This window comes from Phaenicophaeus curvirostris, chromosome 14 (assembly GCF_032191515.1).
Source record: "Phaenicophaeus curvirostris isolate KB17595 chromosome 14, BPBGC_Pcur_1.0, whole genome shotgun sequence".
NCBI classification, from domain to species: domain Eukaryota; kingdom Metazoa; phylum Chordata; class Aves; order Cuculiformes; family Cuculidae; genus Phaenicophaeus; species Phaenicophaeus curvirostris.
The window spans coordinates 2,467,950-2,489,916 of record NC_091405.1 but is presented as its reverse complement, the minus strand read 5'-3'; the positions used below and the strand labels follow the sequence as shown (position 1 = coordinate 2,489,916).

Sequence of the window (21,967 nt, the reverse complement as noted above, 5' to 3'; positions counted from 1 at the left end):
GCTTGCATTGCACGGCTTCTTCCGCTCTCCCACCCAAACCTTTTCATCACTTTTGGCTCAGCACTCCCCCAACAGACACACAAGATTTTGTTGTGGCTACACACACATTCACCTTTCTAATCGTGAGTGGAAATGTGGATGCATTCATCACCTCATTCATTCGCATTGCCTCTTTCGGCTTTCACACCTGGCGCAGGACAAGTTAACCCACCACGAGCTCTGTCAAAGAGCAGCCAGCCTGCCTTCACCTCATGTTCTGAACACCACGGCTTCTTCCCTTTAAACCATCAGTCCATCAAAGCAAACATCCGCGCTCATAGATACAGACAGTGGGATACAAATCCTGGTGCTCCCCACTGCTGTCACTGGTGAACGCTGCGATGTGTGAGCTGTGTCAAACTGCAACCAACCTGCCTTTGCTTCATGTTCCCCAACAGTGCCACTTCTTCCCTTCAAACCCTCAGTCCACTAAAACAAGCGTCTGTGCACACCGGTACAGAGCACGATACAAACCCTAGCCCAGCTCCCTGGGGCTGTGGCCGAGCGCTGCAGCGTGTGAGCTCTGTCAAACAGCAGCCAACCCGCTTTTGCTTCGTGTTCCCCAGCACTGTGGCTTCTTCCCTTTGAACACTGAGTCCACCAAAACAAGCATCTGTGCACACAGGTACAGAGTGAACGATACAAACCCCGGTCCAGCTCCCCGGTGCTGTCACTGGTGAACACTGCGGGCTGTGAGCTCTGTCAGAGAGCAGCCAACTTTTAAACCCTCAGCCCACCAAGCAGGCATCCATGCACACCGATACAGAGAGAGTAATACAAACCCTGGTCCAGCTCCCCGGTGCTGCGCTGTGGGGACTATGTCAAACAGCATCCAGCCTGCTTTTGTTTCATGTTCCCCAAGAGTGTCACTGCTTCCCTTTAAACCCCCAGTCCACCCAAACAAGCACCTACACACACAGGCACAGAGATGAGTACAGACCCTGGTCCAGCTCCCTGGTGCTGTCACCGGTGAGCACTGTGGTGTGTGAGCTCTGTCAAACAGCAGCCAGCCTTTACACCCTCAGTCCATGAAGACAAGCACCCCCACACAAAGGTAGAGATGCTACAACCCCTGGTCCAGCTCCCTGGTGCCATCACCAGCGAGCACTGCAGACTGGGGGCTACATCTAATTGCTTTTGCTCCACGTTCCCCTACACTGTGGCTTCTTCCCTTTAAACCCTCAGTCCACCAAAGCGAGCACCCACACATGCAAGTACAGAGATGAATATGGACCCTGACCCAGCTCCCCAGTGCTGTGGCTGCTAACACTGTGCTGAGTGAGCTCTGTTGAACAGCATCGAGCCTGCTTTGGCTTCATATTCCCCAACCATGCCACTGCTTCCCTTTAAACCCTCAGTCCACGAGGACAAGCACCCATGCACACAGGTACACAGCGTGATACGAACCCCAGTCCAGCTCCCCGGTGCTGCCACTGGTGAGCACTGTGGTGTGTGAGCTCTGTCAAAGAGCAGCCAGCCTTTAAACCCCAAGTCCTCCAAGCAAGCACACGGTCACAGACGAAGTAATACAAACCCTGGTCCAGCTCTCCGGTGCTACGGTGTGTGAACTACATCAAACAGCAGCCAGCCTGCTTTTGCTTCATGTTCCCCAGCACTGCGTCTTCTTCCCTTTAAACGCTCCGTCCACGAAGACCAGCACCCTCGCACACAGGTACGGAGATGGATACAAACCTCAGCTGAGCTCCCTGGGACTGTCACCGGTGAACACTGCAGTGTGCGAGTTAGGTCAAAGAGCAGCCAGCCTTTAAAGCCTCAACCCAGCAAAGCGAGCACACACACACAGAGGTACAGAGAGGAGTACGGACCCTGATCCAGCTCCCTGGGGCTGTCACCGGTGGTCACTGCGGTGTGTGAGTTAGGTCAAAGAGCAGCCAACATTGAAACCCTCAGCCCACGAAGACAAGCACCCCAGACACACGGGTCCAGGGATGGATTCAGACCCCAGTCACGCTCGCCGGGGCTGTGCGGGAGCCCTGTCAAAGAGCAGCCAGCCCGCTTTTGCTGCACCTTCCTCAACCAGTACCACTGCCTCCCTTCAAACCCTCAGTCCGCGGAGACAAGCCCCCACGCACTCGGGGACAGGGATGGACCCAGACCCGCTCCAGCTCCCCGGGCTGCGCGGGAGCTCTTCCCTCTAAAGCCTCGCTGCACCACACCGAGCACCGCTGCACACAGGTACAGGGATGGACCCAGACCCGCTGCGGCGCCCCGGGGCTGCGTGGGAGCTCTCTCAGAGCAGCCTCTGCAGCCCCGCCGCGCTGCAGCGATCGCGGGCACAGGGACGGGGACGGCTCCAGACCCGCTGCAGCCCCCGCCCCGCGGCGACCCCCGTCCCGCAGGGACCCGATACGCACCCCGGTCGAGCTCCCCGGCGCCGCGGGCGAGCACGGCGGCGTGGGACAGGCAGCAGAGGCAGCAGAGCTGCAGGGTCCGCAGCAGCGACAGCGAGAAGGGGGCGTCGGGGGCCGCCCGGGCGGAGCCCCGGCAGCGCGGGCCCGGCCCGGCCGAGCGGCGGCGGCGGCTCCGCGGAGCCGGGGCGCTGCCCGCAGCCCGCAGCCCCCGCATCGCCCGCCGCCCGCAGGTGCGACAGCGGCGCCCGCAGCGCAGCCCGAGCCGGGGGAGGGGCGGGGGCACCTGGGCGGGGCGGGACCGGCACCGCGGGGAGAGGGGAGAGAGAGAGAGGGGACGGGGACCGGGGAGGGGGGACAGGAGACGGGGACGGGGAGAAGGAGAGGGGAGAGGGACAGGAAAGAGAGGCGGGGACAGGCAGAGGGAAACAGGGAGACGGGGGATAAAGGGACAGGAGAGAGGGGGACAGGGAGAGGGACGGGGAGAGAAAGAGAGAGAGGGGACAGGGAGAGGGAGCAGGGACAGGGAGAGCAGACAGGGATACAGGGAATAAGGGGACAGGAGAGAGGGTGACAGGGAGAGGGACAAGGAGAGGGGGACAGGAGAGAGGGGGGAGAAGGAGGGGGAGAGGGACGGGGGGGACAGACAGAGGGAAACAGGGAGAGCAGACAGGGAGAGGAAAAGATAGACGGGACAGAGAGAAGGACAGGGACAGGAGAGGGACAGAGAGAGGGACCATGAAAGGGAAGAGGGACAGAGAGAGAGAGGGATGGGAAAGGGACGGAGAGAGAGGGGACAGGGAGAGATAGAGGGAGGGGTACAGGGACAGGAGAGGGAGAGACAGAGATAGAAGTAGACAGAGAGGGAGAGGGACGGAGAGGGATAGGGACAGGACAGGGACGGGCAAGGGACAAGGGGAGCAACAAGGGGAGCAGGGACAGGAGAGAAGGGACAAGGATGGGAGAAGGACACAGACAGCAGGGACAAGGACAGGGACAGGAGAGGGACAGGGACAGAGACAGAGAGGGGTAAAGGGAGGGGGACAGGGACAGAAAAAGATAGAAGGAGTGAGACAAGGAGAGGGGGACAGGGAAGGGGCCGGGGAGAGGAAGACGGACAGGGACAGGAAGAAGGACTGGGACAAGGAGAGGAACAGGGACAGAGAGATAGAGGGAGAGAGGCAGGGTCTGGGCAATGGACAGGGACCAGGATTGTGACAGGGACTGGGACTGGGACCGGGACAGGGACGGGGCAGTGATACCTGCACACATGTGGCCATCATAGTGAGGACAAGGACAGGGACAGGGCCGTGGTGCCTGTGCACCCGTGGCCATGGCGAGGGGCACGGGGCTGGAGGGGAGCAGGACTGGGCTGTGCGGGGGCAGAGGGCGGCGGGGCTGGCTCAGGGCCGTGGTGGTGCTGGCAGCGGGCAGAGCCCGGCGCCCCAGAGCCCCATCCACCCGGGGGGGCCGTGCTGCTATCATCTGCTCTTTGCTAAGGTAGCTTCGCAGGGAAAGGAAAAAACAAACCAGACAAAGGTTAGGCTGCCTGGAGAGGAGACAGAGCTGTGAGAGTCCAGCTGTGTTCCTGAATCCCAAACACTGCTGTCCGCAAAGGAGCTGACCCGCACTCGGCAGCTTGCGTGTGCCGAGCCAAACACAGCTCCGAGTCCCGGTCCTGACTCATCGACTCCCTGCTCTTAACTTACATCCTCCCTGCTACAGAAAGCTTCAGTAAAGGACCAAGGATCTGAAAATCTGGATGCAAACTGAAGCATTTAAGTGAATGAGACTAATCTGGTTTGGATTAGAACATCAGAACTTGTTTCTGATGGTTCTGGCTGCCCTTGGAGAGGCGTCCCTCATTTCGTCATCTCCCTTTGGGCTAGAGTTGTCTGGGATGTGCTGTGGTCCAGGCTCTCTCAATCCCCTGTCCCAGGGTCACACCACGGACACGTGTTGGCTGTATCCACTGGAGGTGCCTCACTGCCCCAGCTGGCACCGGGGTGGAGAGCACAACAGGAGCTGAGGTGAGCTGGAGGGCATCTCCTCTACCTCCCTCCTTCACCAGGGGCGTACTGGTTTGGGGCAGTGGATTAGACAGATCAGACACATTTTTCCTCCTAAAGCATTTCCCATCTTTAAACATTAAATAAGCTCCCAGGTGTGGGATTTCTCCTTCACCCCTCACTATGTCCCAGCACATTTTACAGTCTCACCTTCCTGAATAGATGATGTAAAGGTTTTCATATAGTTTCTGTAACAATGCACCTGCCACCTCCCACTGAGCATCTTCAGCTGGAATAGCTGGCTGCAGGTCTGTGATTGTCCCAGTGCAGCAGAACACATACAAGATGCTGCACGCTGCAGAAAACAGGAGAAAAATACTAGATTATTGGGCTGCAACTTTATTATCAGCCCTCAACACCCTGAACAGACAGACCTGGCTGTTTTCAGTACAATACTGACTGTGAAGACTGATGTTTTCTACTGTGAGGGGAGGGAAATAAATACAGTCTCAAAGAACTACAAGAATTGTTTAAGGGGAAAAAAAAAAAAAAGATTACTTTCACCATAAACCTAGCACCACTGAAGGGAGTTTCGCTCTTGATGTCGGTGGAGTTAAGGTTTCGCCCTGGGGATTTATAGTTTCTGACTATGATCAAAGAAGAAAAAGATGTGGCACTGCTTTGCCTGACTCTAAATGACATGCATCCAAATTTGAGTTGGCATTAGGCAGGGGACCCCAACCTTTCCTGGCCTGTAGGCAGCAACATTGATAAGTTAACATGCTCAGACAACACCATACTTTGCTCCCCAAGTCAATCAAGATCCCAGCAGTGATGGTCACAAACATCAGAGAATCCCGCAGGCAGCTCATTACCATGTGCAAACATAGTTACCATGCAAAACATCAGAGAAATAAAGCTCCACAGTCAGCAGCGTCGCTGGGTCCCCCAGCCATTCCCACCTCAGATAACCACCAAGCATGTCTCCCTTCAGAGATAACCATGACCACACCACACTGTTATTGGGCTAGTCTCTGCTTTCCCTGAGCTGTATACTGTCAGATGCCACTATCACTTTTAAATGCTTATCAGTTTTGTCATGTTTTCAGCAGATCTCTCTCCCTCTGCTTGTTTCTATCCCACTGCTGCAATTGTGTTCTGCCTACTCCTCCACCACCAGTGAACACAAGAAAGGTAAGGACCCCATAGAAGCTGCCACCCATAAGCAGCATTGCTCTACAGACAATACTGCCCTTCTCGGGGAGGGATCATCGGTGTAAGGAGATCGTTCAGGCACCACGGCTCCGGAAGTCGTATTTCTCTTCAACCTGCAAGGGGAAGTAAGGGGCTTGCTACCCAATACCAGCATGAATCACTGCTTCTCTTTCATTACCATATTGAAGCTTGCAAGGGCACAGCCTGAGTTCCACCAGGGCTACCTATCCACCCATCCTGCATGAGGTGTGTTCCTTGCCTTGATGTCTAGATGCAAAGATCTTGGATGTTCTTGTTTCCACTTGTTAGTTCATTGGAGAAAATGGATTATTAATAACTCTCTTATTCTGAATCCTCTTGTCTCGTGCATTTCTATAGACATTTTTCTCCAAGGACTACGCTGTCCTGGCCATCCTGATAGATTCAAGCCCCACGCAGAACTCACATTATCAGGAACAGGACTGACAGGCATGCAGAAAGAATATTCCCTGAATTAACACAGCATTGTGTTTGTTTTGCTCTTTTTGTTAGAGCAAATTCTTTATCATGTGAGACATTTGTGACCACTGAGATGAGTGAGATGAGTCAGTCTGTTGTCTGACAGCTGCCATCTCTTTCTCTGCCAACCTAGACTTTTTCCAGATATATCTGTATTAGAAATTTATTTGAATGGTTTATACCACCTTTAAATAATGTACGATGGGATGACTGAAAGCCAAGTGCTTCCAATGGAAAAGCAGTGCAGTAAGGGCTTGTTTTAATCAGGTAGCCACGTCGTACTGAGCGGATACACACAGTAGAATCAGAGCATATGGGGCTCTTGCTAATTCAGCCTTCAGTTTCTGCAGCTCTCCATTCCTACTTAACCGTTTCTTGGGCTATTTCTTACGGAATGACATACTTGTTGGGTTATTGAGGACACATGTAAGCACTCATAGGATTCTTCCATCTCAATCTTCATGTTCTCTTTGTGTTTATCCTCAGGAAGATGTTTCATTTCTGTGAAGCACAGAAGCCCTTTGCCTTCATTTATAGCGTGAGATGATTAACTATACGCTGGGTGAAACTCCTTATGGAGAAGTCTTCTTGAAACCCCTTCACAAATGAAAATGACCCTGTTTAGAGTAAGTCGGTGGACTTCAAAACCCACCAAGTTCTTCTTTATCCCAAGCTGAAGAGGATCCAAAGTGAAGTTATGCACTGAAGCTGGTTATGCTCCATACATCCCACAACTGCTGAGGAGGCTTTTCTTTCCTTTTGTATTATTTGTTCAATAATCTGAAGGCGTTTTGTGAATTTATCTGATTTGTCTAAAGAACTCAGCAACTGATGATGAGGTGCTAAGGGGCATGGTTTAGTGTTTGATAGGAATGGTTGGACTGGAAGATCCGGTGGGTCTCTTCCAACCTGGTTATTCTATGATTATTCTATGATTAACTCTTACTCAGTTCCAGCAGGACAAAACCTCTAGTTGAAAAAAATGAGAGCAAGTTGAAAAAAGAACTGGTGGAAGGGTTCATAGAGACAAAGCAGGGATGTAGTCATCTGGAATCAAAGTACATTTGCATGGTTGTTCATGGGGTATCTAAACGCACTCAACACCACAGGGTTTAGGAAGAGGCCAGATCCTTTCAGCTGCCATAAATGATCACAGCTCCTCTGGCTGCATGGGCTACAGAACCTGAGAAGATGGTCTACTGTGTCCTTCCTACCAGAGAGATCCCTCCTGCAGAAAGAAGGCTGCAAGCAAAGAGTTTGTGGCCCACCTTCCTGCCATAGGGAGCACCTCAGGTACAGGACGGGGCACAGCTGGAACAGGACACATCCCAACAGGCTCCTGCTCTGAGGACACTGTTCAGCTCCCCCTCCAGCTGGAACAGCATTATCCCTGGCTCTTACTTCTGTGGAATAGGTTTATAAAGCACTAGATAGTACTGTCACACCTGCTAGCAGCAGATCTGCTCCTACAATGCATCCTTTCCTCCCTCCCTCGATTTTAAAAAGCAAGTCTCAGAAGAAGGAACAATAAGGACGTCTGTCTTTGCTTCTGTGACTCTGAGGCTGATTGCCGTACTCACAGGAATGGAAAACACTGGTGTGGTGTCTTCCCAAGAGCAGATTTCTGCATTTTCTAACCAGCACTCGGTTCGTAATACGAGCTCCTGTAATAAAGCTGCATTTGCCTGATGGCTAATTGCGTTCTCCAGTGACACATGGCATGGGCTCTGCCATGCCACTGGTTGGTCTGTTTAGAGGTAACTATTTCAGGTAACAAAAACATCTACTGGCTGACTTAGTGTGGTTCCTCCATTCATTCCTATTCTTAAAGGGACTGAAAGTTCACAGAATAGAATTCCACTGTCTCACTGGTTTCTGTATTAAATCTTGCTTTCTGCAGAAGCCTCAAAACATGGTGTTAGGGCTGAAATTATTTCCTCAAATGGTCTCTAAACCCACAGTTTTCAGTGTGTATCCTATAAATTCTGGCAAGCTCCGTGCAGTAAAGAGTAATCTCCATGGAATAGGTTTTCACCACCATTTACAGTAATATTTTCTGTCAATAAGCCTCTAAATTCATTTCACATAGCTTTTTAATCACAGCCACTGGAAAAGGAGCTTGATCCAGCATTCCTGCTGTACCCTAACTTCCAAGGAAATCAAAGAAACAATGTTTACATTTTTCCCTCACCCAATTTGCACGTAGCACTGGGCTGTTATAGCCCCAAATAAATGCTTTTGCTTACAAATATCACACACAATTTTCTGCTTACATGCATTGCTCTGTATTGCACAGCATGCCCATCCTAATTTGATTAGTTCTACACATTTATTTGTGCTAGCTGGACATCCTACTTTCTGGCAAGGAGTGTGAAGTTCCAGCTCTCCTGCTGACTCGTTCCCATTGTGCTCACTGCGTCCTGCGACACCAGAGACGTGGGCTCAGGAGCAGAACGAAGCCCACCTCAGCGCGAGGTCTCGCCGATGACACACGGGGACTCCGCAGCGCCTTGTTCCGTGGTGCCGTCACGGGCAGCGCTGCAGGCTAGCGCTCAGATTTTCGAAGAGATTAACTGACTTGCCTTTTCGGTGTCACCAGCAATTTCTAAAAGGGGGAGGGGAGACAAAGGAAGCCAGAAAGACAACCTAAAAACTTTGCAAACAGCATTCGTTTGGCTGGGATCCAAATGTCACAAGCTGCTGCCACGGTGTCCAGACACACTCTGGCTGGAAAGCGAACAGGGGGAAGTGCAGCCCGGTACACGGGGGCTCCTTCACACACCCAGACCAAAACGAAATGAAAATGTCCATCACTAATAGAAGGAAAATAAAAGCTGTCATTGTGGGTGGCCCGACTAAGGCTCTGCAAGCAATACATTTTAGAAGAGTTTTCCTGGAGGCTTGCCAAGCGTAATTAAAGCACAGGTACCTCCAAAAGCACAGACCTCTAATAAAAACAATTATGCAGTTTATAATGCTGTGCACGTGCCAAAGTTTGTATTTGTACAATGGATCAGAAATGGCATGGGAGAAACCGTGCAGTCCGGCAGGTTCAAAGATCCACTTTGAAAGCGCTTGTTTTAAACACTGATTTGCTTGGTAACCGGAAGGCCGGGCAGCCCACGGAGGCACAAAGACACTAAAAAACCTCTGCAAATCACTTCTAAGGCACTAGTACCGGTTTCAGACATACTTTGGCATCACGTGCAGGAAGGAAAGCCCTGTCTCTGTCACAGCCAGCATCTGCACCCCAGAAAAGCATAAACCAAGCCAAGAAAGAATATCCATATGGAAGTTGCAATCTCTGTCTTCCATGGGAGGAATGTATGAGGTTACTCTATCCCAAAAACAAATGACATCAGGGTGGAATGGTACCTCATTCATTTCTTACTGGTTCTTGTTTTCACCTCTGTTTCAAGAAAACATACTTGTTCTGTCCAACAGAGGCTCAAAGTCGTTCTTTTCTCCCCTATGCCTGGCAGTGCTACTTCACCTCACCCAAGTCCGACAGATTACCTTGCTTTTTCATTTTATTTCTCTACTGGAAAGGTGATTTCTGCTGCTGTGGCGAGTTCCCACAAGTCCTAGTGCCCGTTTGCATTGCTTTGCAAAGTGAGATCTCAGATGACAGTGTTCCTGCTTGGAATCAGTTAGTTTCACGGTGGGAGTCTGAGTTCTGGGAGAAAAAAATTCATGTGCAGCCTGGGGACTTAATTTCCGAAGCTCCAAGAATTCACAGCTCCTGTTGAGATGAAGGGGAGCTGAACCTGTTCAGCATTTCTGAACACGGACCCCTGGACTCTTCTGAACAGCATACCCTGAACAGAATGTTGCTGGGAAGATTTAGTCTCCAGTCTTCTTTACATGTGTTTCTTCTTTTATTTGCTACTAATTTCATGGGCCAAGCAAAGAAGAAAATTGGCTTCTCTCTCCTCTGAATGTCATTATTTGCAGATTTTTTTAATACAAGATAATGCTTCTTTGGCTGGCTCCTGGGATTCCTCTATTAAAAACTTCCCCCTCTTCTCACATCAATGAGTCTTTGTTACTTCAGCCTTCTTCGCTGGGAACATAGATCCCAAAGACATTCAGGAGCCTTTTCAGTTCCTTCTGTGTAACAGTTGCCGTGTACCCATAAATACTTTGTTTTTCCACTTTCAATTAAGGATCAGCCCATTTCCTATGAAAACGAGGTGCTTTTACTTCTGATTCAGTGTGTATTCATCTTCCCTTTGTAGTTGTCTTCCCAGACCCACCACCTCCATCTCTTTCTTACCCAAAATGGACCTCTCGGAGGGAATTTTAACTACAGCTTGGCAATCCAACAGGAAAACGTCTCCCACAGAATTATGGAGCTGTTCCATATTTGCTTCTATAAGAAAGGGCCTACAGCACCATGCAACGCTATACAAAGAAGGCGTTGTCTAATAAATCTGCATAGATATTCTGTTTGCTGTGTACTGAAAGGCTTCAAACTCTTGTACCATAACAAGAGTGGGGTTTGTGTTAGACATTGGAGAGCTGTATTTTTTGAGGAATAGATTCCCATTGCTTGTAGGCTATTTAGCACCACAATGACAGAGAGCAATCACTTCACAGCTTTCTATAAGGGTATTAACTCCAAATGTTTAACTTGCTTTGTGCTCTGTCACCAGGAAAACAAGACCTTCATGACTTACCTCCGATTTTCTACAAAGAAGGATATTTTTACCACTATTATCCTTGCCAAAAGATGATGACAGCCAGTGAAGAATATGGTAGCAGTAGCTGTACAGGACCCCTTCAGCTAGGTGCTGACCACATGCAGAACAGAAAATTGGTCCCGATCCCAAGAGCTCAGCTTACAGTTTTTAATTTACCACAGCCTTCTTTGCATTCCTAATTTGCAAACAAAACTATTCCCTGACTGCAGTGTTGATTTCCAAAGTGATTTCAGCATGTTGAGGAGTCAAACAGTTGTCGTTCTGCAAACTCAGTGTTGCACCGGTTGCTGTGACAACATTTAATAATATCTTACTGTGTGTGTGTACTGAGTGGAAAGTGTTTGATTTTTATCTACTTTCAACAGAGCTGGATGTTGGGAAGAAAAAGGCATGAAATCATTTTAGGCTGTATGCACGTAGACGTTGAAATTAATGGCCACTCCTCAGCTGAATTCAATACTGGCAGAGCTGGACCTTTCACGGTGGCAATTCTGAACTTCCATATCGAGACGAGAGCTCTAGTGGAGCAAGAGCATAAATATAGCTGGGAGAGTTAAAGAAGAAGTGACTTTTAGGCATATTACAATAAGAGAAATGTAGAATAAAATAGTCATGAAAATGGGAGTCACGCAGGTGGCAGCTCTGCTCAGCAAACCCTTACAAGTGCATCCAATGCCAGGTACGCTCCTGTTTGTAGGGAGGTGCCTTGAAGTCAAAAACCTTCTCTTCTCTCCTCTAAGAAATACCAACTACTGCGAAAGTGCTGTTGTTTCCCTCCATGGATGAACTCTTTAGGAGTGTAACATGAATAAAAGTGATTTCACGGCCTATTCAATCATTTTTCTTTTAATGAGAGCAGGGTTTTTTTAGCCCAAATTTAAATGAGATTTAAACCTTCTTGGCAAGGCAGACACTGCGATATTGTGCTGGAGCTTCATAACCTGAAACTGAAACTGATTAGTCTATTTGAGAGTAACCTGATTAGTTTTTACCCATGTTCCTAGGATAGTCTTACTGAGTTGCATCCAGCAGGGAGATATGTGCTGACTCTGGCCCTGCCAGGCTTGCTGCCCTCACGGTACGACACTGGAGTCGCACACTGCATGATGTGTGCTGGGATAGGCACAGGATTTTCAGGGCACTACGGAAGGCAGCGCAGGTCTAGGGCTCAGCCGTGGTCAAGCAAAAATTGCGCGCAGCCAGAAGCCTACACACTAAAGTCTACAACTTGAGTTACCTGGGCCTGAATAAAACGATCCTGAATAAAATGGAATTAAAAGTAAGCAAAAACATGTAACAGGTAAAATATAAATTAGATCGACAAAGTGCTTTTATTTTTCATGACCTCGCTGCAAGAGTTCTTTTTTTTTTATTTTTCAGGATCTACCTTTTCTGTCACGAAATCATAAAATCATCGAACAAACAGTTTGGGTTGGAAGAGATCTCAAAGCCCATCCAGTTCCAACACCCCTGCCATGGGCAGGGACGCCTCCCACTGGATCAGGGGCTCCAAGCCCCATCCAACCTGGCCTGGAACACAACCAGGGATGGGGCAGCCACCTGGGAAATCTGGGCCAGGGCCTCCCCACCCTCACAGCAAAGCATTTCTTCCTAAGATCTCATCTCAATCTCCCCTCTTTCAGCTGAAAAGCATTCCCCTTGTCCTGTCCCTGCACTCCCTGATAAAAAGCCCTCCCCAGCTTTCCTGGAGCCCCTTTCAGTACTGGTGTCCCATTGATTTTATATATATATATACGCGCACACACACTTGTGCCTTGCTCATTTTCAATCCCACACCCCAGGTGTCAAGAGCCACAAGACATAAATGCTGCTCCCATGAGTAAAATTTTCTCATTGCAAAAGGAGGAAAATGGGCCAATTCTTCAGTCTCATTTTTCCAGATCCATTTTTTCTGAAAAAATGCAGCAGAGAGAACGCGATCTGCAAGCGCGTTGCTTTGGACACGGGCCAGCCATCTGGGGATCCTTCACAAGTGCTGAAACAGAAGTACGGCGGGGCAGACTGAGGTGAGCGGCTTCCAGATTGTACCTGAAAGCTCTGTAGGTGGCCTAAGGCCACTTGAATCGGATCCAAACCAGGCACCTGGCTCCAGCCTGGACGCCTGCCAGGTTCAGAGCATATTCTATCCCTGAATTATGGTGTCTGGACTTATTTCATGGCTTATTGTTGTATGTCTTTTGAAACTAATTCCTCACTGAAAGATGTTTGTAATTCAAAGCTTTCTTCAGCTTCCCACTCGATTCTGGAGCTGCAGACACTTGCCTTATTAGGTCCAGGAAAAAACTGCTTTAACAGTTCACTAAACAGAGCTTAACGCTTTGGTAGCGCAGGCTGGTGTTCTCGGGAGAAGGAAGAGAAGGGAGAGCAGAGGCTTGTGTTCTGGCTTTACCTTGTCAATAAACATGACGAGGTACGACTTCTGTACTGTCAGATTTCTCACTAAATGCCCACGCTGCTTAACTTTCAAAGCACTTTTTGTAGGTGTAAAGGGAGCAATCTACTCACAGTGATTAAAGCTCGGTTGTTTATTAACTACGAATCTGGCTTGTATATGCTAGCCCCGCATTCTCCCAGTGCTTTTATTATAGCTCAGTCTTTCATACTCTAGCGAGATTATTCTAACTTCTCCCTTGTTGGCTGCCCTGAAGCTGCTCTGCCATGGAGCTTTGTAACTATTGGACTCTTCTGGAATACCAAGTCAGACCTACTTAAACTCCAAACCTCCAAGTGGAGACAAGAAATCTCTTAAAATCCAAATGTGAGCAGTAATAGTTGATATTTCTTCCACAGAGGAATAAAATTCTTAAGGGAGAATTTAGCAATTGGTGATACATGTAAATAGGAGAACCCTTCCCTGAGAGCCACATGTTTAGCTTCTGATGCTGGAATATTTTAAGTGGAAAACACTACAGGATGTCTCAGTGCTACAAGGGCAGCTTCAGTGGCAACATATCCATCTTGCTTCTCCTTATCAAATCTGTCAAAATGGTTTGTATCTTCATGATTTGGTATAAACAGCAAATCTAATCCTTATCAGATGCCTGGACTTTATATTGTCCTGTTGCATATTCTTAATTATGCTGCTATCTGCCCATCTTAATACTGGATTATCATGATCACACTAAGCAGTCTGCTTGGCTAAACTTTGAAAGAAACAGAACGGCAGAGATCCCGCAAACTTCTTTCCTACACCAGGCAGCCTCATTGTTACAGAAAACATGTTGCTGTTTAAACAGCCCAGAAAGGAATTACCTGACCAGAATAAATAACAACTGCCCTAGGGCATGTTCCCTCTCAAATGTTGAGTTGAAATTGCTGATCAAGTGTTAGATTAACTGAATTACTTACAACTCCTAATTAATAAATACCAAAGCAACTTGGCTAAGAAAACAACAGAGAACATTAAACAAAGAGAACAATGCTCATGTCTGCACTAACCGTTTGGAGTGGTTTGTCAGATACCAGGGCATTGCACAGAGAAGACAGGATTTCGAGTGACTCATCCTCAGAGCTAAATCAAGGGGAGTCTGTTATTTCCCACCTAAAAGTCTAATAAACGACTCTGAAGGATTTAAAGACTGTTGGGCCTATAGGAAAATTGCAAATAACTGCAAAGTCAGGAGAACACTTAACCTGAGATTTATGTGTTGTATCAACAGTAATGGAAAGCCCAAGAGAGACCAAAGGTTCAAGACATGAACCTATTATGTGTGTGTGGAGTGTGGAATGTGGAAAGCTTAGGGCTACCATATTTCTGTCCAGGTTTTCCCAGACAAAATGAAATGCAGTGAGACTAATGTGTCTGGGATGCGTCCTTGATTTATACACATACAGTAAGTTCAGAGTGAACTGGATTTACTGTGCTCACATGGATCCCCCACTCAATGTGCACACACTGGATCTCAAGCATCCCGAATGCATGGGATCCATCGTTCATATACTGTAGAGTAGATCTGATCCCATGCAGCAAACGCAGCTGCAAATTGCCTTGATCAGATCACCAGAGCCCAGAATAGGCATTACAGTACCTCAGTTTATCCTGGACAAAACACCTAGGCAGAAGAAAAGGACACACTTGGCAAAAGCCAGATGTGGTGATAAGTAAAAAGAGTAAGAACAAATATCATTTGGTGTGCTTAATGATGTCATCACAAAAACATCTGAAGATATGATTTGTACCAGGTCAGAAAAAAAAAGGAACAGAATTAGAATAGTTTGGGTTGGGAGGGACCTTAAAGATCATGTAGTTCCAACCCCCCTGCCATGGGCAGGGACACCTCCCACTGCATCAGGCTGCCCAAGGCCCCATCCAATCTAGCCTTGAACACCTCCAGGGGTAGATAGTTGAAATCAGAATTCCATTTTAATGCCCCAAGTGCTCTGTGGAGAGAGATCAGAAAACATGTCATTGTCCACTATTATTTAAAGAGGCACAGAAGTCAGTGCTTGTGTTCACGAGGGAGAGAGATACTCCTTGAAACATTACAAATCCAGTAAGCCGTTTTCCTTCCGTTTAACAGATGTGTTTGACTCGTAGACACTAAACATCTTTACCTTCACAACAGATTTTAAGGACTTTAAGCACTTTTGAAAAGGCACTTCAATGTATTTGTAATTTGAACAGGCTCTGCAGCCCTCAGATGGGGAAAGACAGTCCTTCACATTCAGAGTAACCACAACGTTTGGAACTCCAGAACATCCACATGCTATACATGCATGTGTTCTCAGCCTTGGACTACAGAACTAAAAAAAGCCAAATGATGAAGCATTTCTCCCCTCAGGAATGTTCCATTGATATTTTAGTACACTAGAGGGAAGAACTGGATTTGGAAGGGTCAGTACAGCACAGCACTCCAGTGTGGCTGTGACCACAGCTCAAAGTGCTGTCTGTATATCCACTTCTCCAAACCCCGTCTAATGTCACTGCACCGTGACCCAAGCTCTGCACGTCGTTACTGACTGGCAGTTACAGGAACACTTCAAGACAATCTGATTTTATTTGGCAACATACACTGACCGCTATCAAGTCACTATATCTTATCTGACTCCTATTACTCCTAAAAGTAACAGGGTTACTTTTTCCCCAGGTCTGCCTCATTACAGCACACAATGCCAGAGGGACACACAGCGATTTTCCTAAATTCCAAGGGCAGGATTCAGGCCGTTGCAAGCTCAGAAGCACCCATCTGGTGACCTTTGCATCCAGCTCCTCGGCACGCTCCAGCCTGGGCAGCAGGCAGTGTGGGAATGGGGGAACTTGCTACGTGCATCCGCAGGATATGTTAGCCCTAGTGTACGCATAAAGGAATTCTGCTCTACATCACCGTAACATTTTCAATCCTGACTCCACTGCTGCCAAGAAGCAAGTTCAGACAACTCCTTTAACCAGCAAACCTGAGATTCCATCCAGCAGGTGCCAGCAGCGAGCCTTCACTCCAGTCTGCAGGTTACCCACTGCAGCTCCTTCCAGGGCATTTACTGCACTCAATGAGTACGAAAAGTAGAAGTTAAAGCCATCGACATATGAATCAAGAAGGAAACTATTAAAGAAATCAATTAATATTTCCATTGCAAGGATGATTACGTGGGAGGCCTTTTGTCTTTTTAACAATCTCTGGCTTCCACCTTTTGACTCTGAAGCTAAAAGATGCTATTTAAAACTACTGTTTCATCATGTAACTTCTATTTCTTTTTGTAGCTGTGATGCCATCTTTTATAGTAAAGCTTTTCGGATTTTTCATGCTGCTGTGTAGCTCTGAAATGTGTAAATTCTGTAATATCAAGCATTATAAAGTGCGGTGTGGTAGTTCTATCATTACCAAGTCATGGTAGGTTTGGTTTTGTACATGCTCCAGATGCTTCGCTCTACTGAAACTGAAATGAAAATCTATAAATGACAAGGCGTTCCTGCACTACTTTTCTCATTGAGGAGACAATCTTCCTGGCGTGTGTTCTCTTAATCCATGTAACTGACAACTCTCACACCGTGCTCTGAATGTGGAGTCACCATCCCTTGAGGGGTTAAAAAAATTTGCAGATGGGGTGGTTCCGGACACGGTTTAGTAGGCATGGTGGTGGTGTGTTGAAGTTGGACTTGATAATCTTAGAGGTCTTTTCCAACCTTGACGATTCTGAGATTAAATGAATTTCTCACCACTTCACAGCAAACATATTTGTAGTGAAACTGGGTATAGAATCATAGAATCATCAGGTTGGAAGAGACCCACTGGATCATCGAGTCCAACAATTCCTGTTAATCACTAAACCACGTCCCTCAGCACCTCATCCACCCATGCCAGTATCAGTTTACTAAATAGCATCTCACTAAAAAGCGAGACTTCACGGGCTTCTTGCTGTGAGCAGCGGGTCAGATCCTCCCAAAAGTCTCTGCTGGTATAAACCAGTATAACTCAATTGCAGTCATGTTTTGCTGAAACCTATTGCTAGACAGAATTTCAGCAACAAACTGTAATACCCTGTAAATCCTATGGCCACGATTTCTTCAAGGCAAGCGTTTGCTCCCTTCTTGCTGAAGGAAGGAGGAGAGTGTTCGCACAGGAAGCTTTGTGCAGCCTGCATATACAGAATTATTCCAGTGGTTCTCGGGGGGTCACTCTGTATGTACGTTGGTACTTTAGGGGACAGCTTCCAGAAAGGCCTGTAAATAGAAATGAAGGCAATTGCTCTTAGTGAGTAAGAGTCAGTATGCAAGTAGCTAACACTTCTGCAATGTCTGCCTAAACACACTGCCATCTTCACAGGAAGACTATGGTGGAAAACTATGTTACAGAGGATTTTGTGATAGAAGACAGTGCAAGACAGTGCAAGACTACTCTAGAACACCCCCCAGGACTGAAGTCTACTGCCACCTATCACAGCCTAAAGAGCTCACCCTGGCAGCCTATCTATAGTTACTGGACTAGAGTTACTAGTTACTCCAGAAGATGCCTAACTCGGACAGCATTTCAGAAGAGCCTCCAGCAGTGGTGAAGTTGTTCTGCCACAGAAAATACAGCTAGCAGTGACCTCAAAATCAGCTACACAAGGTCTGTTGAAACCTTTAAATAGCATCAAGTCCACATACTCAGTTCTCTGCGAGCCCTGCTTGAAGACATGGGTTGGTGACATTTATTGTACGACAGGGGTAGAACGTGTTCAGTGCTCTTAACTTCAAAGAACTCTAGTAGTTCATTTTGCTTAAAAAATTCTCATTCCAGATTTTAATCTGTAATTCACTGTTGCAACTCTTCAGGTTAAACTTATCATTTAAATTCAAGAGCCTTTAAAACTGTCTGGGCAAATTAGATATGTACTTAGAATACTGGATCTTCTCCAAGACAAACAGCATCTGTTATTATCAACAGTGCTAATGTTACCAGAATAACGAGGAAGCTTCACAAATCAGCGTGACAAATTAAAAAGAGGAAAAACAAAAATCTCCAAAGGCAAGAAGTTTTTAGCGCTCATTTAAATTTAATCTTCATGGCTAGATTAGTTTCCATAAACATACGTTTGTTGTAATTAGCTACTGAGACTGGAGCTTAATGAGTTTAATAAATATTTCAGGCTGTTAAGAGATGGAAGTGACACTGCGATGACTGGAGGTTTTCTGCAGTTCAATGAAATATAAATGAAGAGTAGAAATCAATAATTAAAAGAAAACTGGAATGACTGAATCACACATTTCCTAAGGGCATCATCCAACTTTTTGTGAAGTGGAAAAAGTTATTAGAAACAGGGCATGGACCATAAGCTTCTCAACACTTGTCCAGCACAAGAAGAGAAGATCAGTCTGCTGGAGGCATCCATTGAGGAAACCTGAACAATTACACACCACGCAGACCCCAAACAGGCGGTTGAAGAGTGCAGTGGAAGGATTGATGTTTGCTGCAAAACCATTTGCCGTGCAACCTTTGTGAATATCAGAGTTTGATGATGTCTGAGAAGAAACAAGTACAAGGAGCCACATGCAGAACTACAGGGTTCATAAATCCTCAGACAACACTCATCTCATTTAGACTTCTGGCTAAGGAAATACCTTCCTTTTTTATATTGTGGCTCTATTTTAAAATATTTGTGTTTGAGATCTTATAGAAAACAATAATTTTCACGCTGTTTGGATTTTATTGTCCAGAGTATAGATGCCAGCACGCTTCCCTTGTATGTAAACCTGGGGCAACTCATTAACAGCGTTAGACCACCTCCCGCAATCGTGATAGTCCCATTATCAGAGTGCAGAGGAAGCTCAGGCACCCAGTCGTAACCCTGGCGTTTCACATCAAATTTGATGTATGAGCGCTGTCTTACAAATCATGAGAGGAACGGACAGGTCCTTAAATCATGATGGACTCATGTTCACAGGAGGGTTTATGCAGCAGAAGTTGGTTGTTCACAGGTTATTGCTTTAGTTTTTCATAGACTTCAGCTTTTCTTTTACAACCACAAGACTGAAACTCCTTTCTCTAGGCAAAAGGTCCCTTAAATGACCACGTGTTTTCAAGGAACTAGGGACACTACCTCCTCCGTACTACCATCACCAAAGTTGACAATAAGCATCAATTCTTGGACCTAAAAAGCAAAAGTTTGGAGTTTGGAACCCCCTTTAGTACTGACTGACTATCCTGACTATTTATTGAACTCATTAAGCTTTTAGATGATGAAACCACTCTTCAGAGAAAACAAATGCAATGCTGTTTGTTGTGAAGATTCCAGCTCATACACTGCCTTCAGCCACCTATGGCTAGAGATACTTCTCAAAATCACCCAAGGAAAATTCACTTCCATCATCTTGGAGCAAGCCTGATGCATAGGTGCTGCCCAGGCTCTCCGGAATTTCACGGTTTTTGTTGCATGGAAAACAATCAATGGATTATCTAGACTATACAGTGTAATAATTCACTACTTCACAGAATCATAGAATTGTTAAGGTTGGAAAAGCCCTCTAAGATCAAGTCCAACCATCAACACAACACCAACCTGCCTACCAAACCATATCCCAAAAACTTCAGAGGAACAGGGAAGTGTGCATTTATCAACAGCTGTAATGTCATGAAAGGCAGATATAAGAATATAAGAATAAGACTAAAGTACAGATATAGAAGGTGAAGTATTTAAATTTTGGGTTGGAAATACTTGCTACATACCATAAAATACCCTGAAATAGAACAACACCCTAACAGTGGAGAGCTGGCTGCAGGCCCATTCTCAGCTGTTTCACAGTATTTGATCACAGATTATCAATCAATAATGAGATGTAATCTGGCAAGCAAAGAGCATTTTGCAATGAGGCTCTGAACTACCCCTTACTTTGACTACCAACAAATGCTGGAGTTCTTACTTGAATGTGGACTTCAAATGCCACCTCAAAGGACACTGGTGAGGCTTTTCCTCTTCTTCTCTGGCTCTTTAAAGTGCAATATTAAATTAATCTGACTCACAGACCACACAAAACAGGCAAACAACCTAAACTGTCTTTGGTAGCTGGTTTTTTTCTCTATTTCACTCCATCCTCCACTCAGTGGGCCTGGAAATGGAGCATTGTCAAACTTGTTTTCCTGGTTTGACTCCTAGCTAATTCCTTGTGTAGATGCAGAGGAGGGGGAAGGGGGATTCCTGCAGGGGTTCAGCATATTCTAAATTATACCTATTTAGTTCAGACAGGTGCTTCCACTGCTTTAAATATTTTGCAGAGTACATATGTCTCAATAACTAAAGAAACATGTTAACTGTGTCTCTACCAACCACAAAAATCAGCTTATCTCAAGCTGTTCAAGAAGACAAGAAATATAATGAATGACAAAATCAGTAACCAGCTGTCATCACTTTGCAATACTCTCACTCCATAGATTTTCCTAATTTCACATGTTTATATTGCAGAACTCTAATGATTGTACAAGTTGTGTGTCAGGAAGTGGAGAGGTTGAAATTAGCTGAAAAAAAATTTATATGGGTTTTCTTTCTTTTTTTCCTTGTTTCTCGTTGTCTAGAGGGCCCAGAGGTTGAAAGCTGCAAACTAGTATATTCCAATGAACATGAACATGGTTCAAATAATATAGATTAATAAAAAATAAATCATAATTGCAAATAAATGAAGCAAAACAGAAACACATTTGATATTTTGCAAATAGATCTTCAAAGATCCAGCCCCACGGACATATATTCTCAGGCACTCAAGTAGAAAAATGTGATTTCAACCCAAATGTTTATTTTTCAAACAAAGGAAGAAGTAACCGGTCCATTTTATTCCAATGTTTTCACTGTGGTCTAATTAATCAAATCAAAATGGGGGGAAAAAGGGTAACAATTTGCCAAGCACATAAAAGAGATGTCTTATGGTGATGATTAAGGAAACAACTCCCCCAGTCTGAGTTGTTTCTAGAGGAAAGAATTTTAGGGGCTTTGGAGCTTTCTGAACTTTTTCTCATAAGTTGTTCCCAAAGATCTGATACAACTTTCCCATTTATCATTCACACCACACACAAGAATCGGGAGTGGCTTTGAAATTCTCTTCGCTTCAATTTCTGCATCTACTTTAAAAAACTAAGGTCTCTGTGGATTTTTTTCTTCTAGAAAAGGCCCCATTTGTGAATTCCTCCCCTCAAATGTATTTGACTACAAACCTGAGCTCAGGTGCAGGTGTTTGGTTCATCATTTATAACATGCATTCCTGGGGAAATCAAGCAAGTAATTTCTATTCACCTCCCAAGTAAAAGGCAAATGCCAATGCTTTTATGAAGTACCTTCATCATAAGAATTTAGAGCTTGATAGATGTTTGTTTCTTGCCATGTTCCTCGCAGCTTGCCAGGGCAGCCTTAGTCCCCATGGCAATTTACTTGCAACATTTTGCACCCGCAACAGCAGCTGTTTCCAGTGAAACTCTCTATTTTCTTATCCAGTCCATGTTTATGCTCCTGCATCACAGACATGTGGCTCAGAGACATCACTGAGCAGGTTTCCTAGAGCTGGAAACTTAACCTAGCCACTATAAACTATCCTGGAGGCAGAAATTAATGCCAATAAATAATGAAGAGAACATAAATCACTGTTATCCTGGTAAATGGCAAAAGGTTTTAGCTTATTCACTCCAACAAAAGGCATAGAGGAAAATTCTAC

General features: G+C 46.2%; 2 protein-coding genes across 2 annotated transcripts in view; one reads left to right on the top strand and one right to left on the bottom strand.

Annotated features, from left to right (window-relative positions):
- The window catches only part of ADAMTS18 (ADAM metallopeptidase with thrombospondin type 1 motif 18), an 84,511-nt gene extending 81,886 nt beyond the window's left edge, over positions 1–2,625 (bottom strand). Inside the window, exon 1 of the mRNA XM_069868798.1 lies at positions 2,415–2,625. Coding sequence (XP_069724899.1) covers positions 2,415–2,625 — 211 coding nt within the window. The remainder of the gene's footprint in view (positions 1–2,414) is intronic.
- CLEC3A (C-type lectin domain family 3 member A) overlaps positions 1–21,967 on the top strand; it is a 244,155-nt gene that overhangs the window by 8,630 nt on the left and 213,558 nt on the right. The gene's annotated exons all lie outside the window — the stretch shown is intronic.